The 24,549-nt window shown below is 35.0% G+C and overlaps 5 protein-coding genes across 6 annotated transcripts; all 5 read left to right on the top strand.

Moving 5' to 3' along the window:
- Positions 1-1,196: 1,196 nt before the first annotated feature.
- LOC107610323 (uncharacterized) lies at positions 1,197-2,234 on the top strand. Its single transcript, XM_016312385.1, has one exon. It carries the CDS (start codon positions 1,197-1,199, stop codon positions 2,232-2,234), a length of 1,038 nt encoding a protein of 345 aa, XP_016167871.1.
- A 2,912-nt stretch (positions 2,235-5,146) lies between these two features.
- On the top strand, positions 5,147-8,255 carry LOC148546961 (receptor-like protein EIX1). Its single transcript, XM_088497232.1, has 2 exons — positions 5,147-7,748; positions 7,969-8,255. The coding sequence occupies exon 1, from the start codon at positions 5,147-5,149 to the stop codon at positions 7,724-7,726; it is 2,580 nt and encodes an 859-aa protein (XP_088353358.1). The 3' UTR covers positions 7,727-7,748; positions 7,969-8,255.
- Positions 8,256-9,208: 953 nt separating this feature from the next.
- Positions 9,209-12,718, top strand: LOC107610319 (receptor-like protein EIX2). 2 transcript variants are annotated; one of them, XM_088497405.1, is made up of 3 exons: positions 9,226-9,476; positions 9,576-12,095; positions 12,319-12,718. In XM_088497405.1, exon 2 carries the CDS (start codon positions 9,820-9,822, stop codon positions 12,076-12,078), a length of 2,259 nt encoding a protein of 752 aa, XP_088353531.1. In that variant the 5' UTR covers positions 9,226-9,476; positions 9,576-9,819; the 3' UTR covers positions 12,079-12,095; positions 12,319-12,718. The 2 variants fall into 2 exon arrangements, with proteins under 2 accessions (XP_088353530.1, XP_088353531.1); XM_088497404.1 differs by having other exon boundaries at positions 9,209-12,095.
- Positions 12,719-17,329: 4,611 nt separating this feature from the next.
- Positions 17,330-20,576, top strand: LOC107613031 (plastidic ATP/ADP-transporter). The gene is made up of 5 exons (XM_016314864.3): positions 17,330-18,323; positions 18,682-18,936; positions 19,264-19,407; positions 19,497-19,844; positions 19,931-20,576. Exons 1-5 carry the CDS (start codon positions 17,547-17,549, stop codon positions 20,291-20,293), a joined length of 1,887 nt encoding a protein of 628 aa, XP_016170350.1. The 5' UTR covers positions 17,330-17,546; the 3' UTR covers positions 20,294-20,576.
- Positions 20,577-21,709: 1,133 nt separating this feature from the next.
- LOC107613568 (root phototropism protein 3) lies at positions 21,710-24,549 on the top strand. The gene is made up of 3 exons (XM_016315637.3): positions 21,710-22,174; positions 22,259-22,687; positions 23,814-24,549. Exons 1-3 carry the CDS (start codon positions 21,794-21,796, stop codon positions 24,357-24,359), a joined length of 1,356 nt encoding a protein of 451 aa, XP_016171123.1. The 5' UTR covers positions 21,710-21,793; the 3' UTR covers positions 24,360-24,549.

The raw sequence follows: 24,549 nt of genomic DNA on the forward strand, positions 1-24,549 counted from the left end.
TTTAATTATTATAAAATTATTAAATCCTACTTCTGTACGAAATCAAAACAACGAAGACTTTAGAGGAGCTTTTTGACTAAGCTGCTGAAGAAGAAAACGTCAGAAATCGTCTGTACCTCCTAAAACTTCAATTGACCAAATTCAAAAAGAAAGAGAGCTATGTCACTGTCAACTTCTACCAAACAAAAATGACACCAACACGTAAAAAAAAAAATATAAATATTTTAATCGAATTAGATTTTTTTATTAGAGTTACTAATCATAAGAAATCGAAATGGAAAGGTCAAAGGAGCTTTGGTTTCTCTCTTGGTCAATTCTCTTTCTTTTATTCCTCAAGTTCAATTTGGTGATGAAGTAAAGAGGATGATGATTAATTGGATGAAAGGTAATTATGTGTCATGCTTTCTCTTTCTCTCTCGGTCAATTTTCTTTCTTTTATTCCTCAAGTTCAATTCGGTGATGAAGTAAAGAGGATGATGATTAATTGGATGAAAGGTAATTATGTGTCATTATATATATATATATATATATATATATATATATATATGCAAGCCACGTTTAGCTTTCCTTATCTTTGTTTCCTTAATGGCATTCGGCCAAGGAAAAGGAATCAAGGAAATGATATATTAAATAATGATTAAGGATAATTATAGGCTAAATGTTTAAGTTATAAATATCTCAAACGAATATTTATGACAATTGAATATATTAAAAAATAAATAATAATATATATAGAATTAAATGTACATAATTTACTAACATAAATGACATTAGTAATATAATGATAAAAGATATACAATAAAATATTAGTAAAGCTAAATTTATCGAAAAATATTGATATTTACTCATATCGACAAATTTTAAATTTAATAACAATATTAACTAAACTTTATTTTAATCAAAGCGGATAATAATAATAATTAGTGATAGAGTTCTGCAACAAATTTCTAGAAGAGGAACCCTTTATGCACATCATGGACCTGGGGAGAGTGAAACAGAGATAGAGGGAAGGATTGGTAGCATTCATTAAGAGATACAGAGATCAAGCTTTACTTTGTATAAACACTCTCCCAGAGCCACAATTGGTGTACCGGAGTATTAGAAATGTGGAAGATGGATTCCAAATTTATCTTTCTATGAGCAACATAAACACTTTCTCTGAGCTCTTTAAGAGAGCATATGAAATAATCGAGGCAATGAAGCGCAGTGGAAGGAGATTTAAAGAAGTTTTTCCTCTGGAGGTGTGTGTTGCCGATGGCAGGGGCAGAAGGAGTTCCGATTCTAGGGGTGCTAAGATAAACAGTCCTCCTCCCTTGCTACCTCTCTCCAGAGCTCAGGCCATGGTTGTCGTAAATAGATGGTTTGAGGATGGAACATTAAACCCCAGAATAGATAGAGAGCCACCAACACCTGAAAACTTGAGAGACCCAAAATATTGCATGGTGCACCGAAATAAGAGCCATGGGTTAACTGATTGTTATGTGGTGAGGACGATGTTTCATAGGCAAGTGAAGGAAGGGAAGATATTCCTCAATGGAGAACAAAATCAAGAAGGTGTAAAAAGCACTCATTTTCCTCAACATGATGTTGGAATGATAGGCGTTGAAGGAGAGGTAATGCTAACAGAGATCGTAGATGAAGCAAAAGAGATGGTCACCATGGAGGAGTCCTTGGATGAAGACACATTGACAAGAGGTCTTTTGAAGTCTCGAGGTTGTAGAATCATGTTCAACCAACTTGGCTTGGAACCCCACATTCAGAAAGAGGTGGCTAGAGCTCTAATAGGAGTCGTTCAGAAGCATGAAAAAAATTTTGGGGGAGTCAACGCTCCGCTCACAAGATTAGCAAAGTCCCATGCAAACGCCCTGGTGTTTTGGAACTCTGACTCATTCAATAGGGAGTTCTACCATAATAAACCATTGTACGTGGAAGCAGTGGTAGAAGGCATGAAGGTCAGAAGGGCCTTGGTGGATGCTGGATCGGGGGTAAATATCATACCCACTCATATATTTCTAGAAATGGGAGGTTTTGCTGATCAGATAAGGCCTATTCAAGTAGGGCTCAATGCTTTTAATGGAGTGGGTGTGAAATCTAGAGGGTATGTTAATACTGTCTTAGAAGTTGGCCCCATAAAGACCAATAATAAGTTTCATGTGGTGGATGGAAGTTCTAGCTACCACATCCTACTGGGACGTCCATGGATTCATTTACATCGGTGTGTTCCTTCAAGTTGACATCAATGCATAAAGTCTAGCTAGAGAGGGAAGGATATTAGAATCTCGGCCACTGTAACACCCTTTGATGCAGGAGAAGCACATTTAGTGGATGCGAATTTTTATGAAGAGCTTGTGTTACCAGGGGTCAACAAAATAAGGCCTGTGCGAGAATGCACCATCGGAACACCCAGACAAAAAGCAGCACAAAAAAACACCCTGATAGAGGAAGCACCAAAAGAAAACACCGAAAAACAAGTAACAAACAATCGAAGACCTAGGGCTTCGTAAGGAAATTATCCCAGGTGGAGGATATATAGGTGGTGTATCCTATAGGAACTCGGGGGTCCAGCGGAGGAAAATTACCAAAACTTCCCTGGCTCCGACATTCTTAGTGTACAATAGAAAGAACATCTGCAAAGCAACATAGGAAATTCCCTTCTCCAACTCCAATATGAAGTAAAGCAGAAGGAGGAAGAATTGGAAGAGATTAATTTAGGGACTGAAGAACACCTGAGGCCTTTGTTCATGTGCAAAGCTCTAGGGGAGAAGGAGAAAAGGGATTTAATAGCGCTATTAACAGAGTTTAGCAATGTGTTCGCTAGGAATTATGATGAAATGCCGGGGTTAGACCCGAACCTGGTAACCCACAATTTAGCTGTGAGAAAAGGAGCAACTCCTGTCAAGCAAGCTCCTAGAAAATTCTCCAACGAAATAGAAGCTCAAGTAAAGAAAGAAATCGAAAAGTTACTCGCAGCCAAATTCGTCAAACTAATACAACACCTCGCTTGGTTAGCCAACATAATACCAGTGAAAAAGAAAAATGGGCAGATCCGGTGCTGCATGAATTTTAGATATCTAAACAAAGCTTACCCTAAGGATGATTTTCCTCTACCAGATGTTGATAGAATGGTGGATCCTACAGCCGGATTTGAAAGGTTCTCCTTCATGGATAGATTTAGCGGGTACAACCAAATTAGAATGGCTCCGGGAGATAAAGAAAAGACAGCATTTCGAACACCCATAGAAAATTTTTTCTGTATTGTCATGCCTTTTGGCCTAAAGAATGTTGGAGGAATCTACCAAAGAGCCATGACTACTATATTCCATGATATAATGCATGACTTTGTGGAAGACTATGTAGACAATTTGGTTGTCAAGTTAACATCCGAAAAGCAACACGCAGAACACCTTAGAGCTGTGTTCACTAGATGCAGAAAGTATAGACTCAAGATGACCCCATGAAATGTGTCTTCGGGGTGTCATCTGGAAAGTTCTTGGGATTCAGAGTCCACAAAGGAGGCATTTCAGCTGACAAGGATAAGATTAAAGCTGTCTAAGACATGGAATTCCCGAAAGACATCAAGGGACTTCAGAAGTTCATAGGCAAGTTGGGGTACATTCAGAGGTTCATACCAGCATTAGGGGAGCTCTTAGGACCCCTAAGACCTTTGTTGAAAGAGAAGAACACCTTTAAGTGGGAACAACACCACCAAGATGTAATGAACAAGATCAAGGACGTTCTCACATCCACTCACACCATGACTTCCCCTCAACCTAGTGCGCCATTAAAGGTATACTTAGTGGTAGGAGAAGAAGCAGTTAGTGGGTTAATTGCACAAGAAGGTGAAAGCAAAGAGAAACTCATTGCTTATGTTAGTAGAGCCATAAAAGGGCCAGAACAAATATACTCCTCACTAGAGAAATACTGTCTTGCTCTGGTGTACATCTCACAAAGATACCTGCAAATAAATAAAAAATTAATAAAATAACTACTTTATGAAATAAGTAAAAAGTTAAAAAAATTCTAGTATTTGAAATTTAAATTAATTTTAAGTATCAACATGTTTAACTACAAACTAAAAATGTGTTTTAACTAAAATTTAATTAAATAATATTATTTAAATTTAAAGACTGGGTGGAGACTGAATTTTAAAGGGCACATAACATTTTTTATAAGAAAATAGTATTTCTTAATTTCACGCCAGCTAAATGACCGGAAATAAACGGTTAATATTGTTTGAATGTATGTATAATAATTTATCAACTCAGTTAAAGTGTTGCAATTTGCAAAACACTCCTTAAAAAATTCTCGTGGTTCAATATGCATCTTACATCTTTCTTTACTTATGTCAACCAACTCTTGTGTTATTCTTTTCTTTTTTTTTTTTTTGTAAAGTATATTTTTTTTGTTGTTTGTAATTTCTTTTAAAAATATCTCTAGCGTTTAGTTTTATTCAATTTTATTTTCAACATTTTTAGTTTGTATCAAAATTAAATAAATCGAAAATATTATAGACAAAATTGAATAAAATTAAACATTAGAAGTATCTTTGAAAAAAAAAATCACAATCACTAAAGACAAAAAAAAATGGGATTGTATTGGTTCAAATCTAAGATAAAAGCCAAAAAACGTGTTGGTCTTCTAGAATTAAAGAGTACTTAGCTTCTTCTCTTTTTGGGAATGCATCTCATTTAATTACTTGCAGTTTACAAACTATCATTTACTCTTTTTTGTTTTAAACTACTTTTGGACGGGCCTAACTATTTTAGTTGGTGAGGAAGGAGAATGCAATTTAATGAAGAAGTTTCTGTAAAAGCCCAAATACAATAAGAGCCCAACATGAGAATACTATCTCCTTTACTTTACAGTTTACACCTATCATCCTGTGCTGTGAGTAACAAAGAAGTTATCATCCATAAATAAATGGCGTTAACTACTAGAGGAAGAAACTTTCCACAGCTGCTGGAGTAAAATAAAATAAAACACACGTCAGTCAAGTTTCCCCTAAAAAAAATAAGATAGATTATTCATTTGGTCTTGCATGAATGACTTTTATAATATTCATAATCTTCATATATATACATAGCTTAACAAGGAAGCGAATTATAAAGCATAATTAAAAATCAGATTTGCTTGGTTGAATTAATCAATGGATAGCAATAATATACTTTGGAAGAGGAAATATGTGTTTGCAATGATGCTGAGCACATTATGCATGATATGCAGTTGTTGCAACGAGAGAGATAAAGAAATTCTGTTGAAGTTCAAAGAAGGAGTCACTGATTCAGGGGGACTCCTATCTTCATGGCAGCAGGAGCAAGATTGCTGCCAGTGGAAGGGAGTCACCTGCCACAACATCACTGCCAGAGTCATAAACCTCACTCTCCCGGGTGATTATTATGACGTTGAAGTAAATGACGAATATGATTCGCAGAAATGCCTTGCAGGTGACATCAATCTCTCTCTATTGGATATGGAATACTTACAATATTTGGATTTGGGTGCCAATGACTTTACAACTATCTCATCTGATTCCACTGTAAACTCTTCAACTCTTAGTACCATTAATCTATCATACAACGAAAACCTTTTTATTCAGAGTCTTGAGTGGCTCTCTCGCATTTCCTCCTTGGAATACATAGACCTCAGTAACATTAATCTTCGCATGGAAACTAACTGGCTCCACTGGATGACGGTGCTTCCATCACTGGTGGAGCTCTGGTTAGGCAGCTGTCAGCTTGAAAACATAAGTCCATCTCTTGAATATGCTAATTTTAGCACATCACTCCAGTATATTGAACTTTACAATAATTATTTTCACTCAGAGTTGCCGAAATGGATATTCAATCTTAGTTCTCATGTCCTTGACATTGACATTTCAAGTAATTATTTTATGGGTCAGCTACCAAATACGTTGCCAAATCTTCATTCTTTGATTAGCCTTCAATTGCATGATAATTACTTAAATGGCTCAATTCCAGATTGGATAGGCCAACTTCAGTATCTTACCACCCTTTCCATTGATGACAACTATTTTTCTGGATTTTTTCCTACAAATTTGGGAAATTTGTCATCCCTAGACTTCTTGACGGCAACCGGAAATCTCTTCACAGGGGTTGTGTCTGAAAGAAATTTTGCAAAACTGAAAAATTTGAAATACTTGTTTTTGAAATCACCATACATCACCTTTGATTTTGATCCCCTCTGGATACCACCTTTCCAACTTGACAAGCTGTACCTTGGACGACTGCACCCTACACTTCCTCAATGGGTATATACACAGACATCTCTCTATTCTCTCATCATTCAAAACTCAGAGTTCTTGCTTGAAGCTGCTGACAATAACAACAACTTTTGGAGATTTACATCCACAATTCAGCATCTCAGTTTGTACAACAACACAATAGAAGGGGACTTATCAGAAGTGTTGCTGAACTCCAGCATCACAGAGCTGACATCAAATGATTTCAAAGGTGGTCTACCTCGACTTTCATCCAATGTTGTTTTCTTCCAGCTAAGCAACAGTTCTCTATCAGGGTCCATCTCTCATCTCTTGTGCCACAGCAAGAAAAGCAACAATAAGTTGCAGTACTTGGACCTTTCTGATAATAATTTATCTGGAGGACTAACAGACTGCTGGATGAATTGGAAGTCGCTGCATTATGTTAATCTGGGAGGCAACAATCTTAGTGGCAGCATACCCCCATCAATGGCCTTATTGTCGAATCTCACATCACTGCACCTACATGAGAATAACTTGTCTGGGGACATATCTTCTTCATCACTTCAGTATTGCCGCTCCCTGTCCATCCTTAATGTCCGCGACAATAGCTTCTCTGGAAACATACCAAAGTGGATGCCGCAGAGTATAAGGATTCTCCAGTTAAGGTCCAACAAATTCATTGGTAACATTCCCACACAGATATGTCAAATGCCTTTCCTCATTGTTTTGGATATTGCATATAACAGAATCTCCGGACATATACCCAAATGCCTAAACAACATCACATCCTTTGTTGACATGCATTATTCAACCAGTTGGATTTTCTATGAATACTTTGATGGAAGGGTTTTCTTTGTATACTATGAAAACCTTACATTGCTTGTAAAAGGTCAACAATCGAATTATTATTCAAACCTGAAGCTGATGCGCATGGTTGATCTTTCAAGTAATAATCTGACAGGAACAATGTCTCCACAACTGTTCAGCCTCTCTCAGTTGCATTTCTTGAACCTATCCCATAATAGGTTAACAGGAACCATACCAAAAGAGATTGGAAACATGACACAACTGGAGTCTCTTGATTTATCCAAAAATGAACTCACGGGACAGATTCCTGAGAGGATGTCCAGTTTGTCTTTCCTCGATAACTTGAACCTGTCATTCAATAACTTGAGCGGCCAAATCCCATCAGGGACCCAACTTCAGAGCTTCAGTGAGCTTAGCTATATTGGGAATGTCGATCTTTGTGGACCTCCCCTTCCCAAAAACTGCTCAAATCATGGCGATGGCACAAAGACTTCGGGTGAGAGTGATGATGATGATGAATCTGAGTTTCGGAACTGCCTCTATATGGGCTTAGGAGTTGGCTTTGCTGCAGGTTTTTGGGGAGTTTGTGGTGCCATCTTCTTTAGTCGTAAGTGCAGACATGCTTACTTCAGATTTCTGTATGACTTAAGAGAACGTTTTTATCTGATGCTGCTCACAAACTTCAACTCCTTCCACTGAACACTGATCCAATTCTCTGCAGGTAACCTCTTGATTATGGCATACCTAAATATATACTTTGTATTTTATTATTTTTGTTACCATCTAACATACATAATTTAACATGAAAATGTTGAGTTTTATTTTCTGTTATATATGGACATGCACTCTTACGAACCAATTATATTTATTTCTTGGATTAACTTGCACAAATGACTTGAATGGGTAGAGATTTAAAAAATAATAATTTCTTATCTTTGCAGGTTCTTTTGAAGAACATAATACATAAGATCTCATCCGCTGCACCTGCCATAAAGATCCAGCAGATACTTCATGCAGTGTATTGCGCTTACAGTATCACTAGCTAATTATTGAATCCCAATGTCACTTTTATATTCTAAAATAAAGCCTAGATATAGTTTCTTGGTTTTGATGCAGAATATTGTTTCTCTAATCATTTGTGTAATGTTACTTAGTACTTACTGTTATGTGATGCATTAATTATATATATAGTAGGTCACAAGGATTTGTTTCTAGTGTGATGGTTCTACATAGATATTCCAAGTGATGATTGTTTTCTTATTAATAGTTTGTGTTTTGCTATAAGCTACTGCTTTGTGTGTACAAGATAATAAGTTAACAACTAAGAAGGAAATAGTATTTCTTAATTTCACGCCAGCTAAATGACAGGAAATAAAGAGTTAATATTGTTTTAATGTATGTATAATAATTTATCAACTTAGTAAAAGTGTTGCAATTTGCAAAACACTCGTCAATAAATTCTCATGGTTCAATATTCATCTTACATTTATTTTTAGTTATCTCAAACAACTCTTGCAAATTTGGATTGTCTCAATTAACTATTGTTCAATTTTATGTAAGATGATAGGGACAAAATAAAAAATTTTAAGGGATAATTTTGACAAAAATTAAAAATATTAGAGATAAAATTAAATAAATAAAAAACGTTAGGATAAAATTATATTAAATTAAATATTAGGAATATGTTTAAAAGAAATCACAAAAATTAAGTACAAAAAGTATACTTTTTATTTTATTTTTGTTTTTGGTTAGGATAAAAGTGAAGGCCCACTTTAATACATCTAAGAATTTTCTTATCACAAAATGCGTTACATATATATAATGCTAGAGCTCAACCCTTTCAGTATAAAAAATGGGCTTGTATTGGTTCAAATCTAAGATAAAAGCAAAAAACAGTGTTGGTCTTCTAGAATTAAAGAATGTTTTGCTTTTTATTTTTTGAGAATGCATCTCATTTTATTACTTGAAGTTTACAAAATAATGTGATTTACTCTCTGTGTTTTAAACTACTTTTGGACAAGTCACCAATAAAAAGTAGTTTTGGACGGGCCTAACTATTTTAGTTGGTGAGGAAGGAGAACGCATTTCAACGAAGAAGGTTTCTGTAAAAGCCCAATACAATAAGAGCCCAACATGAGAATACTACCTCCTTTACTTTACAGTTTACACCTATCATCCTGTGCTGTGAGTAACAAAGAAGTTATCATCCATAATTAATGGCGCTAACTAGAGGAAGAAACTTTCCACGGTGGTGGACGAATACACAAGTCAGTCAACTGTCCCTAAAATTCCACATCCAGAAACACACGTCAATCAAGTCTCCCCTAAAATTCCACATCCATATTGAGTCATTTGGTTTCTGTATGAATGACTTGTATGGTAATCGTAATCTTGCTATATATACATAGCTTAACAAAGAAGCGAGATATGAACCCTAATTATAATTCAGGTTTGCTTTCTTTAATTAATCAATGGATAGCAATAATATAGTTTGGAAGAGGAAGTATGTGTTTGCAATGATGTTGAGCACATTATGCATGATATGTAGTTGTTGCAACGAGAGAGATAAAGAAATCCTGTGGAAGTTCAAAGAAGGAGTCACTGACTCATGGGGACTCCTATCTTCATGGCAGCAGGAGCAAGATTGCTGCCAGTGGAAGGGAGTCACCTGTCACAACATCACTGCCAGAGTCATATACCTCGGTCTCTGGTCTGGTTATTATGATGATGTAGATGAAGATTATGATTCGCAGAAACGCCTTACAGGTGACATCAATCTCTCTCTATTGGATATGGAACACTTACAAGCTTTGGATTTGAGTTACAATAACTTTACAACTATCTCATCTGATTTCACTGTGAACTCTTCAACTCTCAATTACATTGATCTATCACACAACATATACCTTTCTATCAAGAGTCTTGAGTGGCTCTCTCGCATTCCCTCCTTGGAATACATAGACCTCAGTAACATTGATCTTCGCATGCAAACTAACTGGCTTCACTTTGTGACGGTGCTTCCATCATTGGTGGAGATCTACTTAGACAGCTGTAACCTTGAAAGCATAAGTCCATCTCTTGGCTATGCTAATTTTAGCGCATCACTCCAGGTCATTGTTCTTTCCGGTAATTCTTTTTATTCAGAGTTGCCTAAATGGATATTCAATCTTAGTTCTCAGGTCCTTAAGATTGACCTTTCAAGTAATCATTTTATGGGCCAGCTACCAAATACGTTGCCAAATCTTCATTCCTTGACTAGGCTTGAATTGCATGATAATTACTTGAATGGCTCAATTCCACATTGGATAGGCCAGCTTCAGTATCTTACCTCCTTTTACATTTCTAACAACTATTTTTCTGGATTTCTTCCTTTAAATTTGGGAAATTTGTCATCCCTAGTAACCCTCATGGCTGAAGGAAATCTCTTCACGGGAGTTGTGTCTGAAAGAAATTTTGCAAAACTAAAGAATTTAAGAGTCTTGTGGTTGGGATCACCAAACACCACCTTTGATTTTGATCCTCACTGGATACCACCTTTCCAACTTGTGGAGCTCTACCTTACACCATTGCACCCTACACTTCCTCAGTGGTTATATACACAGACATCTCTCAAACAGCTTACCATTAAAGACTCAAAGTTCTCGTTTGATGCTGCTGATAATAACAGAAACTTTTGGAGACTTGCATCCACACTTATGCATCTCATTTTGTACAACAACACCATAGAAGGGGACTTATCAGAAGTATTGCTGAATTCCAGCGTCATATCGATTTCATCAAATAATATGAAAGGTGGTCTTCCTCGGCTCTCATCCAATGTTGTTTTCTTCCAGTTAAACAACAATTCCCTATCAGGATCCATCTCACATCTCTTGTGCCATAGCAAGAAAATCAACAATGAATTGCAGTACTTGGACCTCTCTAATAATAATTTATCTGGAGGGCTAACAGACTGCTGGATGAATTGGAAGTCGCTGGGTCATGTTAATCTGGGAGGCAACAATCTTAGTGGCAACATACCCCCATCAATGGGCTTCTTGTCAAATCTCACAGGACTGCATCTACATGAGAATAACTTGTCTGGGGACATATCTTCTTCATCACTTCAGTATTGCCGCTCCTTATCCATCCTTAATGTCCGCGAGAATAGCTTCTCTGGAAACATACCAAAGTGGATGCCGCTGAGTACAAAGATCCTCCAGTTAAGGTCCAACAAGTTTGTCAGTAATATTCCCTCACAGATATGTCAAATGCCTTTCCTCATTATTTTGGATCTTGCATATAACAGAATCTCAGGACATATACCCAATTGCCTAAGCAACATCACAGCCTTTGTTAACATGCATTACTCAACCAGTTGGGTTTCATATGAATTTTATTTTCAAAGGATTTTATTTATATACAGAGAAAATCTTATATTGCTTGTAAAAGGTCAACAATCAAATTATGATTCAAATCTGAAGCTGATCCGCATGGTTGACCTTTCAAGTAATAATCTGACAGGAACAATGTCTCCACAACTGTTCAGCCTCTCTCAGTTGCATTTCTTGAATCTATCTCATAACAGGCTAACAGGAACCATACCAAAAGAGATTGGAAACATGAGACAACTGGAGTCTCTTGATTTATCCAAAAATGAACTCACGGGACAGATTCCTGAGAGCATGTCCAGTTTGTCTTTCCTCGATAATTTGAACCTGTCATTCAATAACTTGAGAGGCCAAATCCCATCAGGGACCCAACTTCAGAGCTTCAGTGAGCTTAGCTATATTGGGAATGCTGATCTTTGTGGACCTCCCCTTCCCAAAAACTGCTCAAATCATGGAGATGACACAAAGACTTTGGGTGAGAATGATGATGATGGTGATGAATCAGATTTTCTGAGCTGCCTCTATATGGGCTTAGGAGTTGGCTTTGCTTCAGGCTTTTGGGGAGTTTGTGGTGCCATTTTCTTCAGTCGCAAGTGCAGACATGCTTACTTCAGATTTCTGTATGACTTGAGAGACCGATTTTATGTCCTGCTGCTAAAAAATTTCAACTCCTTCCACTGATATCCAATTCTCTGCAGGTAACCTCTTAATTATGGCATAACTAAATATATATGTATTTTATTATTTTTGTTACCATCTAACATACATATTTAAAAGGTAAATGTTTTGAGTTTTATTTTCTGTTATATATGGACATGCACTCTTACGAACCAGTTATATTTATTTCTTGGATTAACTTGCACAAATGACTTGAATGGGTAGAGATTAGAAACAAAAAGTTTTACTTTCTTATCTTTGCAGCTTCTTTTGAGAAAACATAATACATCAAGATCTCATCAGCAGCACTTACAAAAAGATCCAGCATACTTGTGTTATTTTAGCATGTATCAAGTGTATTGCCATTACAGTATCACTAGTTTATTAATGTATCCCAATGTCACTTTTATATTCTAAAATATAGTGTAGATATAGTTTCTTAGTTTCGATGTGGAATATTGTTTCTCTACTCATTTGTGTAATGTTACTTACTGGTATGTGATGCATTAATCACTAGGATTTATTTCTAGTGTGATGGTTCTGCATAGATATTCCAAGTGATGATGTTTTCTTACTAATAGATTAGTTTGTGCTTTGCTATAAGCTACTGCTTTGTGTGTACAAGATAATAAGTTTACAACTAATAAGGAAATAGATTTCTTAATTTCACGCCAGATAAATGACAGGAAATAAACAGTTAATATTGTTTGAATGTATGTATAATAAAATATTAACTCAGTAAAAGTGTTGCAATTTGCAAAACACTCCTTAATAAATTCTCATGGTTCAATATTCATCTTACATCTATCTTTAATTATCTCGGTCAACTCTTGTGCTACTTTTTTTTTTGTGAAATGGATTTCGGTTGAGGGAGATAATAGGCTTACATCGGAATTGAACAGAAGCCCAAATAATTGATCCTTGTGGATGGAGTAGCTGGGCTCACTTCCAACCAAAAATGAGAGGGAAAAAAAAGTTTCCCTATGTACAAAAAAAAAAAAAAGTGTCCCTTGTATATCTCCTCATAATTTGCCACTTTGCCTTTGTCAATATATTATATTATCCTAACAACATGGCACCCTACGGCATTGTTTGATTAAATAAATTTAATAGTAATATTGTTATCATAATCTGAGGAAATCTTTTGGGTTTAGGACCCATGGGTGCTTGCTTTCTTTCAATTCCAAATAAATTAGTATAGTATTGTATTTTAGCAGGTATGCATATATATTACTGGAAGAACCGCATGGTTGACTGTCTCAAACGTGCTTAAATCGATCCTTTTGTCTCCCTCATGTTATTCACTACTAATCAACTAAATTAGTTGATAACAAGTAATAAAGGTTGAAGAAATACTATAATTCTATAATAATGCACCTATAATATAACAAGGATTTTGTTAACTAGTAATTACAATTTAAAGACTACTAATATAACAAGGATTTTGTTAACTAGTATTTTTAGTTCATTGTATCGCACATTGGAAGGAGTTGCTAGCTTGGAAATTTGAGGACGGCTCCACCGGTGAGTCAACTAAAAATTTTGACTGGACACGTTTGAAGAAGGGAATTAAAAATGGAAGAATTGAAGCAACAAAGTTTGAAGCAATCACGGCTTTGTAGTCATTTCCCTCACGTTCCGTGAAAGGCATGCATGAGACACAAAATTACATGTTTATGGTAGGTCCCTATATAAATACTTACAAGACTAAATATCACTTCATCACTAATGTTCAAAAATATTCCACCATAAAATGTTCAGGTTCCTATTATACTTGCCTTGATGAAATATTAATTCTCCTAAGAAACGACAATAACTGTTTTTTTCCTAATTGAGTATACTCAATTAACACAAATGCACATTGGAGTTACTTATTGACTTTAAAGTTTAAACGTCACAAATACACATTTGACTTTCCGGAGTTTAAAAAAAAAATATTTAATATATACTTTTGAGAATTATTAATATTTGTTTTTAATTATAAATTACACTTAAAGTTATAAGTAAATATATTATTTTCATATTACATTCATTCTAAATAAATTTATTTAGAATAAAACAGTGTGATTAAGTGTAATTTACTTAGATGTGATTAAAAAATAATTCAATATTATATACAGTCAAAAATTGATATTATTGAAGGATATAAATTAAAATTTTTTTCTATGTATCATTTTTGTCACCAACTTTTTTCTTCTATTTAAGTCCCTAACGTTTTAAAATTATATCAATTTTGTCCCGCCGTTAATTCTGTTAACGGATCCCTAACGCGATAACATTGAACCAATTTTGAAACGTTAAAGACTTAAATAGGACGATTGAAATGTTAGAGACAACTTTGAGACTTACCATAAACGTTGGGGACAAAAACGATACTTTACTCTATGCATTTTATTTTTTTGTTGTTGGTCTTCATTTTTTGAACATAAAAATATATTCAATTTTGTGTATAAACAAAGATTAGTAATAAGTATCTGAACCCTATACAACCTAAAATGCTAAACAATAATTTCTCCCAAGAGAGTTTTTCAAAATTTGAAACCTTTGCTTCTCAAGCCCCAAATTCATAAGCAAAGTTAATTCAGAATCAATTCACATTTTTTTAACCAACCCCCCATTAGGTTTTCACTTTTTTCTGTATTTAGAATTATAAAAATTATTATAACAGATTTTAGAAAATAATCATACTTTTAACTTGAAAAATAATTAAACGGAAGCTGTTGATAAAATAATAGTCAACTACTTAATAGATGTATGATTCACACAGTTTTTTAGTTCCATCAAATAAGGCGCACGTGTTTAATTTTGAGCATGATTTGACCTTGAATTACATGACTAAAATAGGGGATGTCAAGAAAAAAAAAAAAAAAGATCATTTTTTCTACAAAGGAATTTTACCTTCAAAATATATAAGCTTTTAACACTCATAATATATAAATATAGGTGAAAATTAGGTGCAGTCGACTTCACGTGAAATTGATAGTTAAGAGCCGTTAGATGAAATTTTAATCAAATAAGTCAAATCATCTAACGACTCTCAATTATCAACTTCACGTGAAGTCGACTACACCTAACTTTTCACCGTATATATAATAATATATGTAGTATAATTTTACTAAAACTGATATTCTACTCTTACTTTATTTACTACTATCAAATATTGTGTAGAAACTAGAAAGTCAAAATAACAATTGATAAAGTATCTAAAACAATAATAAAATTGGAGAATCAATCAACGGTGGATAGAAATTGAGGCAAATGAATGAGGTTGGTAGAGGTGCCATTTGCAATTTCACTTTTAGTTGGGTAAGCCCGTGATTTTATGCGAGCCGTTGGTTCAAGGAACGAGTTCACATTCCAAGGTTTTTGAACCGCAAATGTTACTTTCAAATTTCAAGGTCAATCCCATCCTCCAACAGAAAAAAGCCTTATAATATAATATATTAATATCTTATTGTTGTTGGAAACCAAAATTGTTTCCCAAGGTTTTCCAAAAATGTAGAAATAATAGGTTTAATTAGTCTGTTAGTCTGTTAATTTCTATAATTTCGTGAAATTTTCAATTAGATTTTTATATATTTTTTTAATTGAGTTCATGTACCAAATTTTTTTCAATTAAATTCTTCTTAATAGTAATTAGTTTAATTTTATAGAGATCCAACTAAAAAAAAATTGGTACATGGACTTAAATAAAAGAAAAAAAATGTAAAGACCCAATTAAAAAAAATTGGTACAAGGACTCAATTAAAAAAAAATATATAGAGATTAAATTAAAAATTTTACGAAAATATAAAGACCAGTAGAATAATTAAACCGAAATAATATTGCTTATCATGTGAATTGAATCATTGGTAGGTATATAATAATAAGGAGAATATACCATATTTATTATTATTACTATGCAGTAGAGTTCATAAAAATTAAGATATTTTGGTAAATTAGCTTGTCCACTTGTACAGAAATATCGTAGCAAAGCAATGTCCTTTATAAACTTTTTTTTCTTCTTCTTTTAATTGACCATTTCCTACGCTTTTTCATGCATGTCATTTTCCACTTCACTCGCATTCATAGCTGGTGGGATTCACTTGTGAGTTGTGACCGTATAATCTGTATCTTGGTAAATTTGTTGAATATCAATTATCAGAATCAACTAGTCTTATATGTTTAATATATTCTTATTAAAATTTAATTTTATATTGTCTTTTATTATACTATTCAAATATTAAGTAAAATAGTCTACTATGATGGCTATTATAGTATTTTTGTTTGGGTTAAGAGCTAAGATCGATTCCTTTACAAACCATGTGGATTATATCACATGTTTCAACCTTACTTTTAAAAATTTGTTTAATTTGATCAGAGAGTCCCAAAATATTGTATATATAATATACTTTGACTTGTAATAAATTATTTTTATGATATAAATTATAAATTTACCTTGTTTATGAATTAATCTTTCTTAAACACTACCACTTTACAAATATCAAATGATTAATTTTTTAAAATATGAAAACTTGAAAATATTGAACTTTTGTTCCATTTATTTATTTATTTTGAATTTTTAATATAAATTAATCAAATTGAAACCACTTAAATCTTTAGAAGTTATATCAGTTTGTATGAACTTGAAAAATCGACCTAATTGAAATTATAATGAGCATTAAAAAAATTATATAATATAATAATAATAAAATAAAATATTAAATTAATTTTTTATATTTGAATTTAATTATGTATTAGTCTCTAAAATTTAAAGTGTCTTATTTAAATCTAAAAAAATTTCATTTAGTTTTAATATAGTCGTAATATTCTACCGTAAATTCAAGATTAAATAATTAAGAAATGTCTTACATGACTATAGAAAATATGTATAACCTTGCAGATGCATCTCCGCAGGCCTAATCTTGGTTCAAGCACATGAAGAACATCGTCAAAATTCAGGTTTTGCTAAAAAATTCGACGGCAACAATAAAGACAAGGCCATCATCACCTCTATGGTAGAAACTCTCTTAAGTAACAGACTAGACTTGAAAATTAAATTTCGTTAATTATTTAATTTTAACTTTACAGCAGGACTATATTGATGCGAAATAAAATTTTTTTAGATTCAAATAAACTATTTTACACCTTAAAAGTAAAAACAAAATTAGGCCAAACCTAATGAATTAATTTAATACTTTACCATATAATAATATTAAATTAAGATTGAATTGATCCTTTTTTCCGCATGTAAGTATTCTATATATTTTATTAATTTAATTTAATTAAATTTATTGACTGAACCCTGAGAGCTCAAGGGTTTGGTAGATTCTTATGAGCGTATAATATATAAAAGGGAAGATATTTGTTTCTGTGCCTTCTTCTCTTGTTATTCAGAACATAATCTTCTTCTCCAATCTCCTCTTCTCTTCTCCAGAGCCACCTTATCTCTGCGCTTACGTTCTTATCTTTGTCTCTCTAGAGAGAGAGAGAGAAGAGAGAGAGAGAGAGACATGGAGGCTGTTCTTCAGACCAGAGGGCTTCTCTCCCTTCCTACAAACCCCAGGAACAGGCTCCTACAAACACCCCAGAACTTAAAGCATCGATTTTTCACTCCGAAGCCCAAAATCATTGATGGGTTTTCTCCCCTCACAGCTACACCAATCCCAAAACAACTCAATGGATTTGCCTTAAAAGCCAACACCTTTGGCCAAAAGGGCAAGAATTTGTTCGTATGCAGGGCCGAAGCTGCAGCTTCAGCTGATGGGCAGCCACTGTTTGCTGAAAGTACTGAATCAGAGAACAAGCCAAAGATTTTGGGTGTTGAAGTTGCCACCTTGAAGAAGATTATACCATTGGGGATGATGTTCTTTTGCATCCTTTTCAATTACACAATCCTCAGGGACACGAAGGATGTTCTTGTTGTCACTGCTAGAGGTAGCAGTGCGGAGATTATACCATTTCTGAAGACATGGGTGAACCTTCCCATGGCCGTTGGGTTCATGTTGCTGTATACTAAGTTGGCTAATGTTTTGTCAAAACAAGCACTCTTTTATTCTGTTATTCTTCCATTTATTGCATTCTTTGGTGCCTTTGGTTTTGTCCTGTACCCTCTCAGCAACTACATCCACCCTGAGGCATTTGCGGACAAGCTTCTCAACATCCTTGGACCAAGGTTTCTTGGCCCCCTTGCAATTATGAGAATATGGAGTTTCTGTTTGTTCTATGTCATGGCTGAATTGTGGGGGAGTGTGGTCATTTCCGTGCTCTTTTGGGGTTTTGCCAATCAGGTATAGATATAATTCCATTGCTTGAATTCTTACCTGATTTTGTTAGATGTTAATTGGTCTTTAGCTTGATTCTGTATCCTGTTACAGTGTGTTTGTTGGTACTTAATATCGTTATCATGCAATAATGTTTTGTGATTCTGGCATCCTAAACGTTGCGTATTTTAGTTAGGTTTGGTTGTTGGATTGATTGTCTTATTTTAATTTTTTTTTCATCTTCATGTTTGGCATATGTACGCTGGTTTTGATTCATTTTCATCTAATAATGATTGATAGGTGGTTGTTTCATATGCATAGAACTCTTTTCCGGTTAGAATGCTATGTGCTAATGAGAAGCTTTTGCTTTTCTTCTCCCCTGCAGATAACTACAGTTGACGAAGCGAAACGATTTTATCCACTATTTGGGCTAGGGGCCAATGTAGCCCTCGTGTTCTCTGGCCGGACAGTGAAATACTTCTCTAATCTGAGGCAAAATTTAGGTCCTGGAGTTGATGGTTGGGCCATCTCTCTAAAAGCAATGATGAGCATAGTTGTTGGTATGGGATTTGCTATCTGCTTCTTGTATTGGTGGGTGAATAACTATGTTCCTCTTCCTGAACGGAGCAAGAAGAAGAAGGTAAATTTGTGTTATCCCTTTGGCTATGTCTGGTATCTGTTTCAGTTTCAGGATGGAAATACAGAAGATAAAATGTCTCTGTTTAAAAGCAAAATTTGCCCAATTTTACCTCCACCCAAAAACTATGGACAATGAACAGAGACAAAGTCCCAATTTTTTTTTTATTAAGTCTGTGTCTTCATTGCCTCGTTTTGTATTTTCTGTCTTGATATAGTATTAAACATAACTTTTTGTTCTTTTATCTTATATATGTCTGAATATAAGAAATTCTGAATCTTTTGTTCGTATAACATGATATTAAACCTTGTTATGCATTTTATTTTCCAGGAAAAGCCAAAAATGGGAACAATGGAGAGCATAAAATTCCTGGTGTCTTCAAAATACATAAGAGATCTTGCGACTTTGGTGGTTGCATACGGAATTAGCATTAACCTTGTTGAGGTTACATGGAAATCAAAGCTCAAAGCTCAGGTAATGTAAATTTGTCTTGCTTTTGGTTTTATTACTGGCCATTTTACTCTGCTATTTCTCTCTCACACTCAACTATGCAAATTGTGCAGTTTCCTAGCCCGAACGAGTACTCATCATTTATGGGTGACTTCTCAACCGCAACTGGAATTGCCACATTCACAATGATGCTTGTGAGCCAATTTATATTTGACAGGTACGGATGGGGAGTTGCTGCCAAGATCACCCCTACTGTCCTGCTTTTGACAGGAGTTGCTTTCTTCTCTCTTATTTTATTCGGAGGCCCGGTTGCACCTGTTATTGCGAAGTTTGGAATGACTCCACTGCTAGCTGCTGTATACGTCGGTGCATTGCAAAACATATTCAGCAAGAGTGCTAAGTACAGTTTATTCGATCCATGCAAAGAAATGGCCTACATTCCATTGGATGAGGATACCAAGGTTTGGACTTCTACACTCAGATATGTTTTGATTTTATAAAGTATCTGCCCGCATTTGATTAACCATTGTTGAATTTCTTGTTGCAGGTCAAAGGAAAGGCAGCCATTGATGTTGTATGCAACCCCTTGGGGAAGTCCGGAGGCGCTCTAATTCAGCAGTTTATGATATTGAGTTTTGGCTCGTTGGCGAATTCAACCCCATACCTTGGAGGAGTGCTTCTGGTGATTGTTCTTGCATGGTTAGCAGCAGCCAAATCCTTGGACACCCAATTCACTGCCCTGCGCCGAGAAGAAGAGCTTGAGAAAGAGATGGAAAGAGCAGCTGCAGTTAAGATACCAGTGGTGGCCGACAATGAGGGTGGGAATGGCTCTCTTCCAAGCATTTCGCCATTGAATCCGGTTGGCGGTGGTGACACCTCAAGCAGTCCTTCAACCCCTCGCGGCCTTTAAACCAATGCAGTGCTTCTTTCTGTTGAATTGCAAGCAGAAAGAATAAGAAGTAGAACCCTTGAGAAAGTGTTAAGGGGAAAACTACTTGTTGTAGGCTATTTAATTGCCTATACAATAAGTTAGCTTGTCACTTTTATTCAAGTCCCATTAAATTTTTTGGTTCCCATAGGCAAGTGGGGTTGTTCTCTTTTATGATTTTAGTTTTACCAAGCCTTTCTACTTTATAGAATCCGACTTTATTTTTGTGTTAAAAAGAAAAATGAAAGAATGAATTTGTTTGCAAGTCTAGCATCTAGCTGTTGGATTTTTCTTCTTTTGTTTTTTATACAATAATTTTTGTCAATTTTGGATGGAATTTCATCTCACAGTTATGGATCCAATGTTGGGCTGTGTGTTCAGTTTTGTCTCTTAGTCTATGAAGAACATGAAGCCCATAAAGTTATAAAGTGTGTCCACTTTGTAACATGACAGGCCCAGAGAGAGGCTTTTCTTCTTCAGGACCACACTATTAACATAAATGCTAATTGTAACAATTCACTCACATTTCCCACTTGGTGGTTTATCTTAACATAGAATTAATATATAATTCCCAGTTGACAACATGTTCCATTCAAATTCTTGTCTTTAGGCAAATACCCTGACAGTTTTATTCTAAAATATTTGCAAGGTATGTATCAGTGTGTAATCAGAAATTGAGCGGGGTCCATGGCAAATTGGCAATGGCAGTGAGAGGGTAGAGTTGTCTTGATTGAAAAGAACAAATAGTGAAGGTTCACGAGCCTCGTTGGGATGCAAAACAAAACAGTAACATGCACCTTTTTGATTGGGAAATGGGACCCTCTCAGATTTCTGTTCCTTCCTTTTAGCTTCCATCATTCAGTGCTCTCACTCTTTTCCTCTACAATATGGTTATGGTATGTAAATAAATATATTATACACACAACAAAATTTGTGTCTCTTTCAGGTCCTTTTCAACTTAGAGGCTGCATTATTATTATTATTTTTGTTCTTCTCTCTTCCATGCAGCATATATATATATATATATAAGCAATTTGGTGTGTGTGTCTGTCATAAGGATAGAATAAAATATGATACCAGTGGTCCTAATTCTCCTTCCTCCAACAGCTCTTTCTCAATTATGTTGAGCAATGCCAATTGCCAAAGCAACCATTTCATATTTTTATATATAATAATGCAATCAGATTCTTACTTCTAATTTTGACAAACCGTACACTTACTCATCTCACTGTTTTGCAAGCTGACTTTCTATTTGCACTCACTTTAACATAACCACTTCTTTAAGGGAGATTAAATTATACAACATTATTACTATCTCCATTACTAATCAAATAATGGTTCTACACTAATCAACAAACCTTGATTTTTTTGTTTATTACTACCAAAGAGAGCTATACTAAAAGAGTATATTTTAATAACTTTAATGCATGGTTAAATTGTCCACATCATTTGTTTCAACCTTGCTCATATCACTTTCAATTCATGGACTATAATAACTATAACGCTTCTTCAACCACTGAGACAAAAACCAGAGCCAACAAGTTCCTTAACACTGCAGTAATGATGAACAATGACAACCATTCCTGCCACCAACATCATGAAGAAGAAGAAGAAGAAACGCATTGCTGGTTTGATGATGCATGCATTCTGGACATGGACTACTTCGTGAAGACCCTCTCAGGAATCAAGCAAAAAGGTGTTCGTTCTGATTTGATAGGATCAATCATAACTCATTATGCTTCCAAATGGCTCCCTGACCTTTCTTCTTCAACTGACATCTTTTCTGATAACAAGGATCGTCTTACATCACCGGAGAGTGTCACAGCTTCATGGCTAAAGAAGAGGTTCTTTGTTGAAACCTTGGTTAGTCTCTAACTCTAATACCATATACATCAAATACTACTGTATTGTATTCAATACTTATTCATATTTGTACATGCAACACAGGTTGGTGTTCTTCCACCAGAGAAAGATTCCATTCCATGCAACTTCCTCCTGAGGCTCCTAAGAACAGCTAACATGGTTGGGGTTGAGGGAAGTTACAGGTTAGAGCTTGAGAAGCGGATTTCATGGCAGCTAGACCAGGCTTCATTGAAGGAGCTTATGATACCTTCGTTTAGCCACACTTGTGGGACACTGCTTGATGTTGAGATTGTGATAAGGTTGGTGAAGAGGTTCGTGTGCTTGGACCATGAAGGTGTTAAGAGTGGTGCTGCTTTGGTTAAGGTGGCTAAGTTGATTGATTCCTACCTTGCTGAGGCTGCTTTAGATGCTAATCTCACCTTGTCTGAGTTTGTTGCACTCGCCGGAGCTCTTCCAACTCATGCAAGAGCCACTGATGATGGCTTGTACAGAGCCATTGATACTTATCTCAAAGTAACTTCTTATTCTCTCACTTTTTATCAATTAGTCACAAATTAATGTCTTGTTATCAGTGGCTGAATTGGTGGGACACAAATTAATTGGTTGATACTTAGACAGTAGAGATAAAGAAAATAAAGAAAACTTGTTCATATATTTGAGTGGACAGAAATTTTGTTTGCCTTAATCTCTTTTTTCAAACAGATTTATCTCTCAATGTACCAAAATGCAGTGTTATGCATTGTTCTTGTTTTGTTCCGGGATTTGTATGCTCATTATGGAATCTGGATGAATGTCATAGCCAGGGAAATGTTTCATGTGTTGTTACTAGCAAGATGAGGTGTTCTTCAGAGAAGAATTAAAAGAGTAAACTAAAAACCAATGTATGAGTTGGCAACATCATAATGCAGGCCAGGAGAGTAAAATTTTTTTGGTAGGGCTAGAAATCTAAGACATGTGTGAAGAGATCAGATGTGAGTGAAGGTGTGTGTGTGACAAACATTATTCTTAGTGAATGACCTATGTGGGGCTATAGTTATACTTGGTTTAATCAACGTTTATCTCCATTTGTCTTTTCTGTTGTCCAGATAGTATTAAATAGTAATGCATGGAAATAGGTGGATTATTAGAATCTTGTCTTATTCCCCCTTCTTTTATCTGTGCTATATGAAACTTGTATATACATTTATAATAATGTTATTCAATTCATGAATGGTTAGTGTTACTCCATTCATTAGTCTCTTCTTCTATGTTATTTGAATAAAACAATCCTTTCCACTTTATTATCAGTACCTACCTGCACTTTTGCTTAGATTGTACTGCATGATACTTACATAATTACAGGTATTGACTTTTATATTGACTTGTAGTAGTTAGTTGTACATGGTGATCATGAGATATATGTGTAACAAACATTACCAAATTAGATAAAATCCAAAGACTTTCATAGGTGAAAAGTCAGGAGAATAAAAAGGAAATAAAGATAAAGAAGTGAAGAAAATATGAACTGTTTTTAAGGTACATTATATGTAATAATATGGACATTGTGGTTTTTCTTGCTTTGATCTTTCTCTTTTTTTGGCTGCTTGTGTCATGTTAATGTTCCAATGTTGAAATAATGAACTTGTGTTGTGTGTTATAGGCACATCCAAGTGTGGCAAAGCAAGAAAGGAAGGGTCTGTGTAGGCTTATTGATAGCAGAAAACTCACACCAGAGGCCTCACTTCATGCAGCTCAAAATGAACGATTACCTGTGAGAGCTGTTATTCAAGTTCTCTTCTCTGAACAAACTAAGCTAAACCGCCATTTGGACTGGAGTAGTGGCTCCTTCAGTGGCCTCAGGAGCCCCTGCAATGGCAGCTTAGACACGCCTTTACGGTGCCTGTCAAAGCGCGAAATGAGTGCTCAGCAGATCGAGATAAGGAAGCTGAAAGAAGAGGTTTATAGGCTGCAAAACCAGTGCAATGCAATGCAGGTGCAGCTGGAGAGAATGGTGGAGAAGAAGAAAGGTTTGTTCTTCAAGTTGAAGAAGTTTGGTATTGGTAATAGAAGCAGCAGCATTGTGGGAGAGGTAGAGAAGATTATGGAACAAGAGAGTGGCAGGTTTGGAAGGGAAACGCCAATGGACTTAAAAAGTGGTGTGTTAGGTGTTATGACTCCTCACAAGTGGAGGAAATCTACCTCCTGAAAATGTTAATAATGAATCTGATAAACATACATTTGAGGTTGTTATATATTAATTAATCTGATTAACTAGTATAGTTTAATGTCCATGTTCTTTTGTTTGACTTAGGCATCAGAAATAAATAATGTAATATCGAATCTGAAGTATATTTAATAAAGATAAAAGATGTGAGCATATCAAAGTTCTCTAGCTA

This window comes from Arachis ipaensis, chromosome B8, assembly GCF_059453495.1.
Source record: "Arachis ipaensis isolate K30076 ecotype BB chromosome B8, ASM5945349v1, whole genome shotgun sequence".
In the NCBI taxonomy this organism is placed as follows: Eukaryota; Viridiplantae; Streptophyta; class Magnoliopsida; order Fabales; family Fabaceae; genus Arachis; species Arachis ipaensis.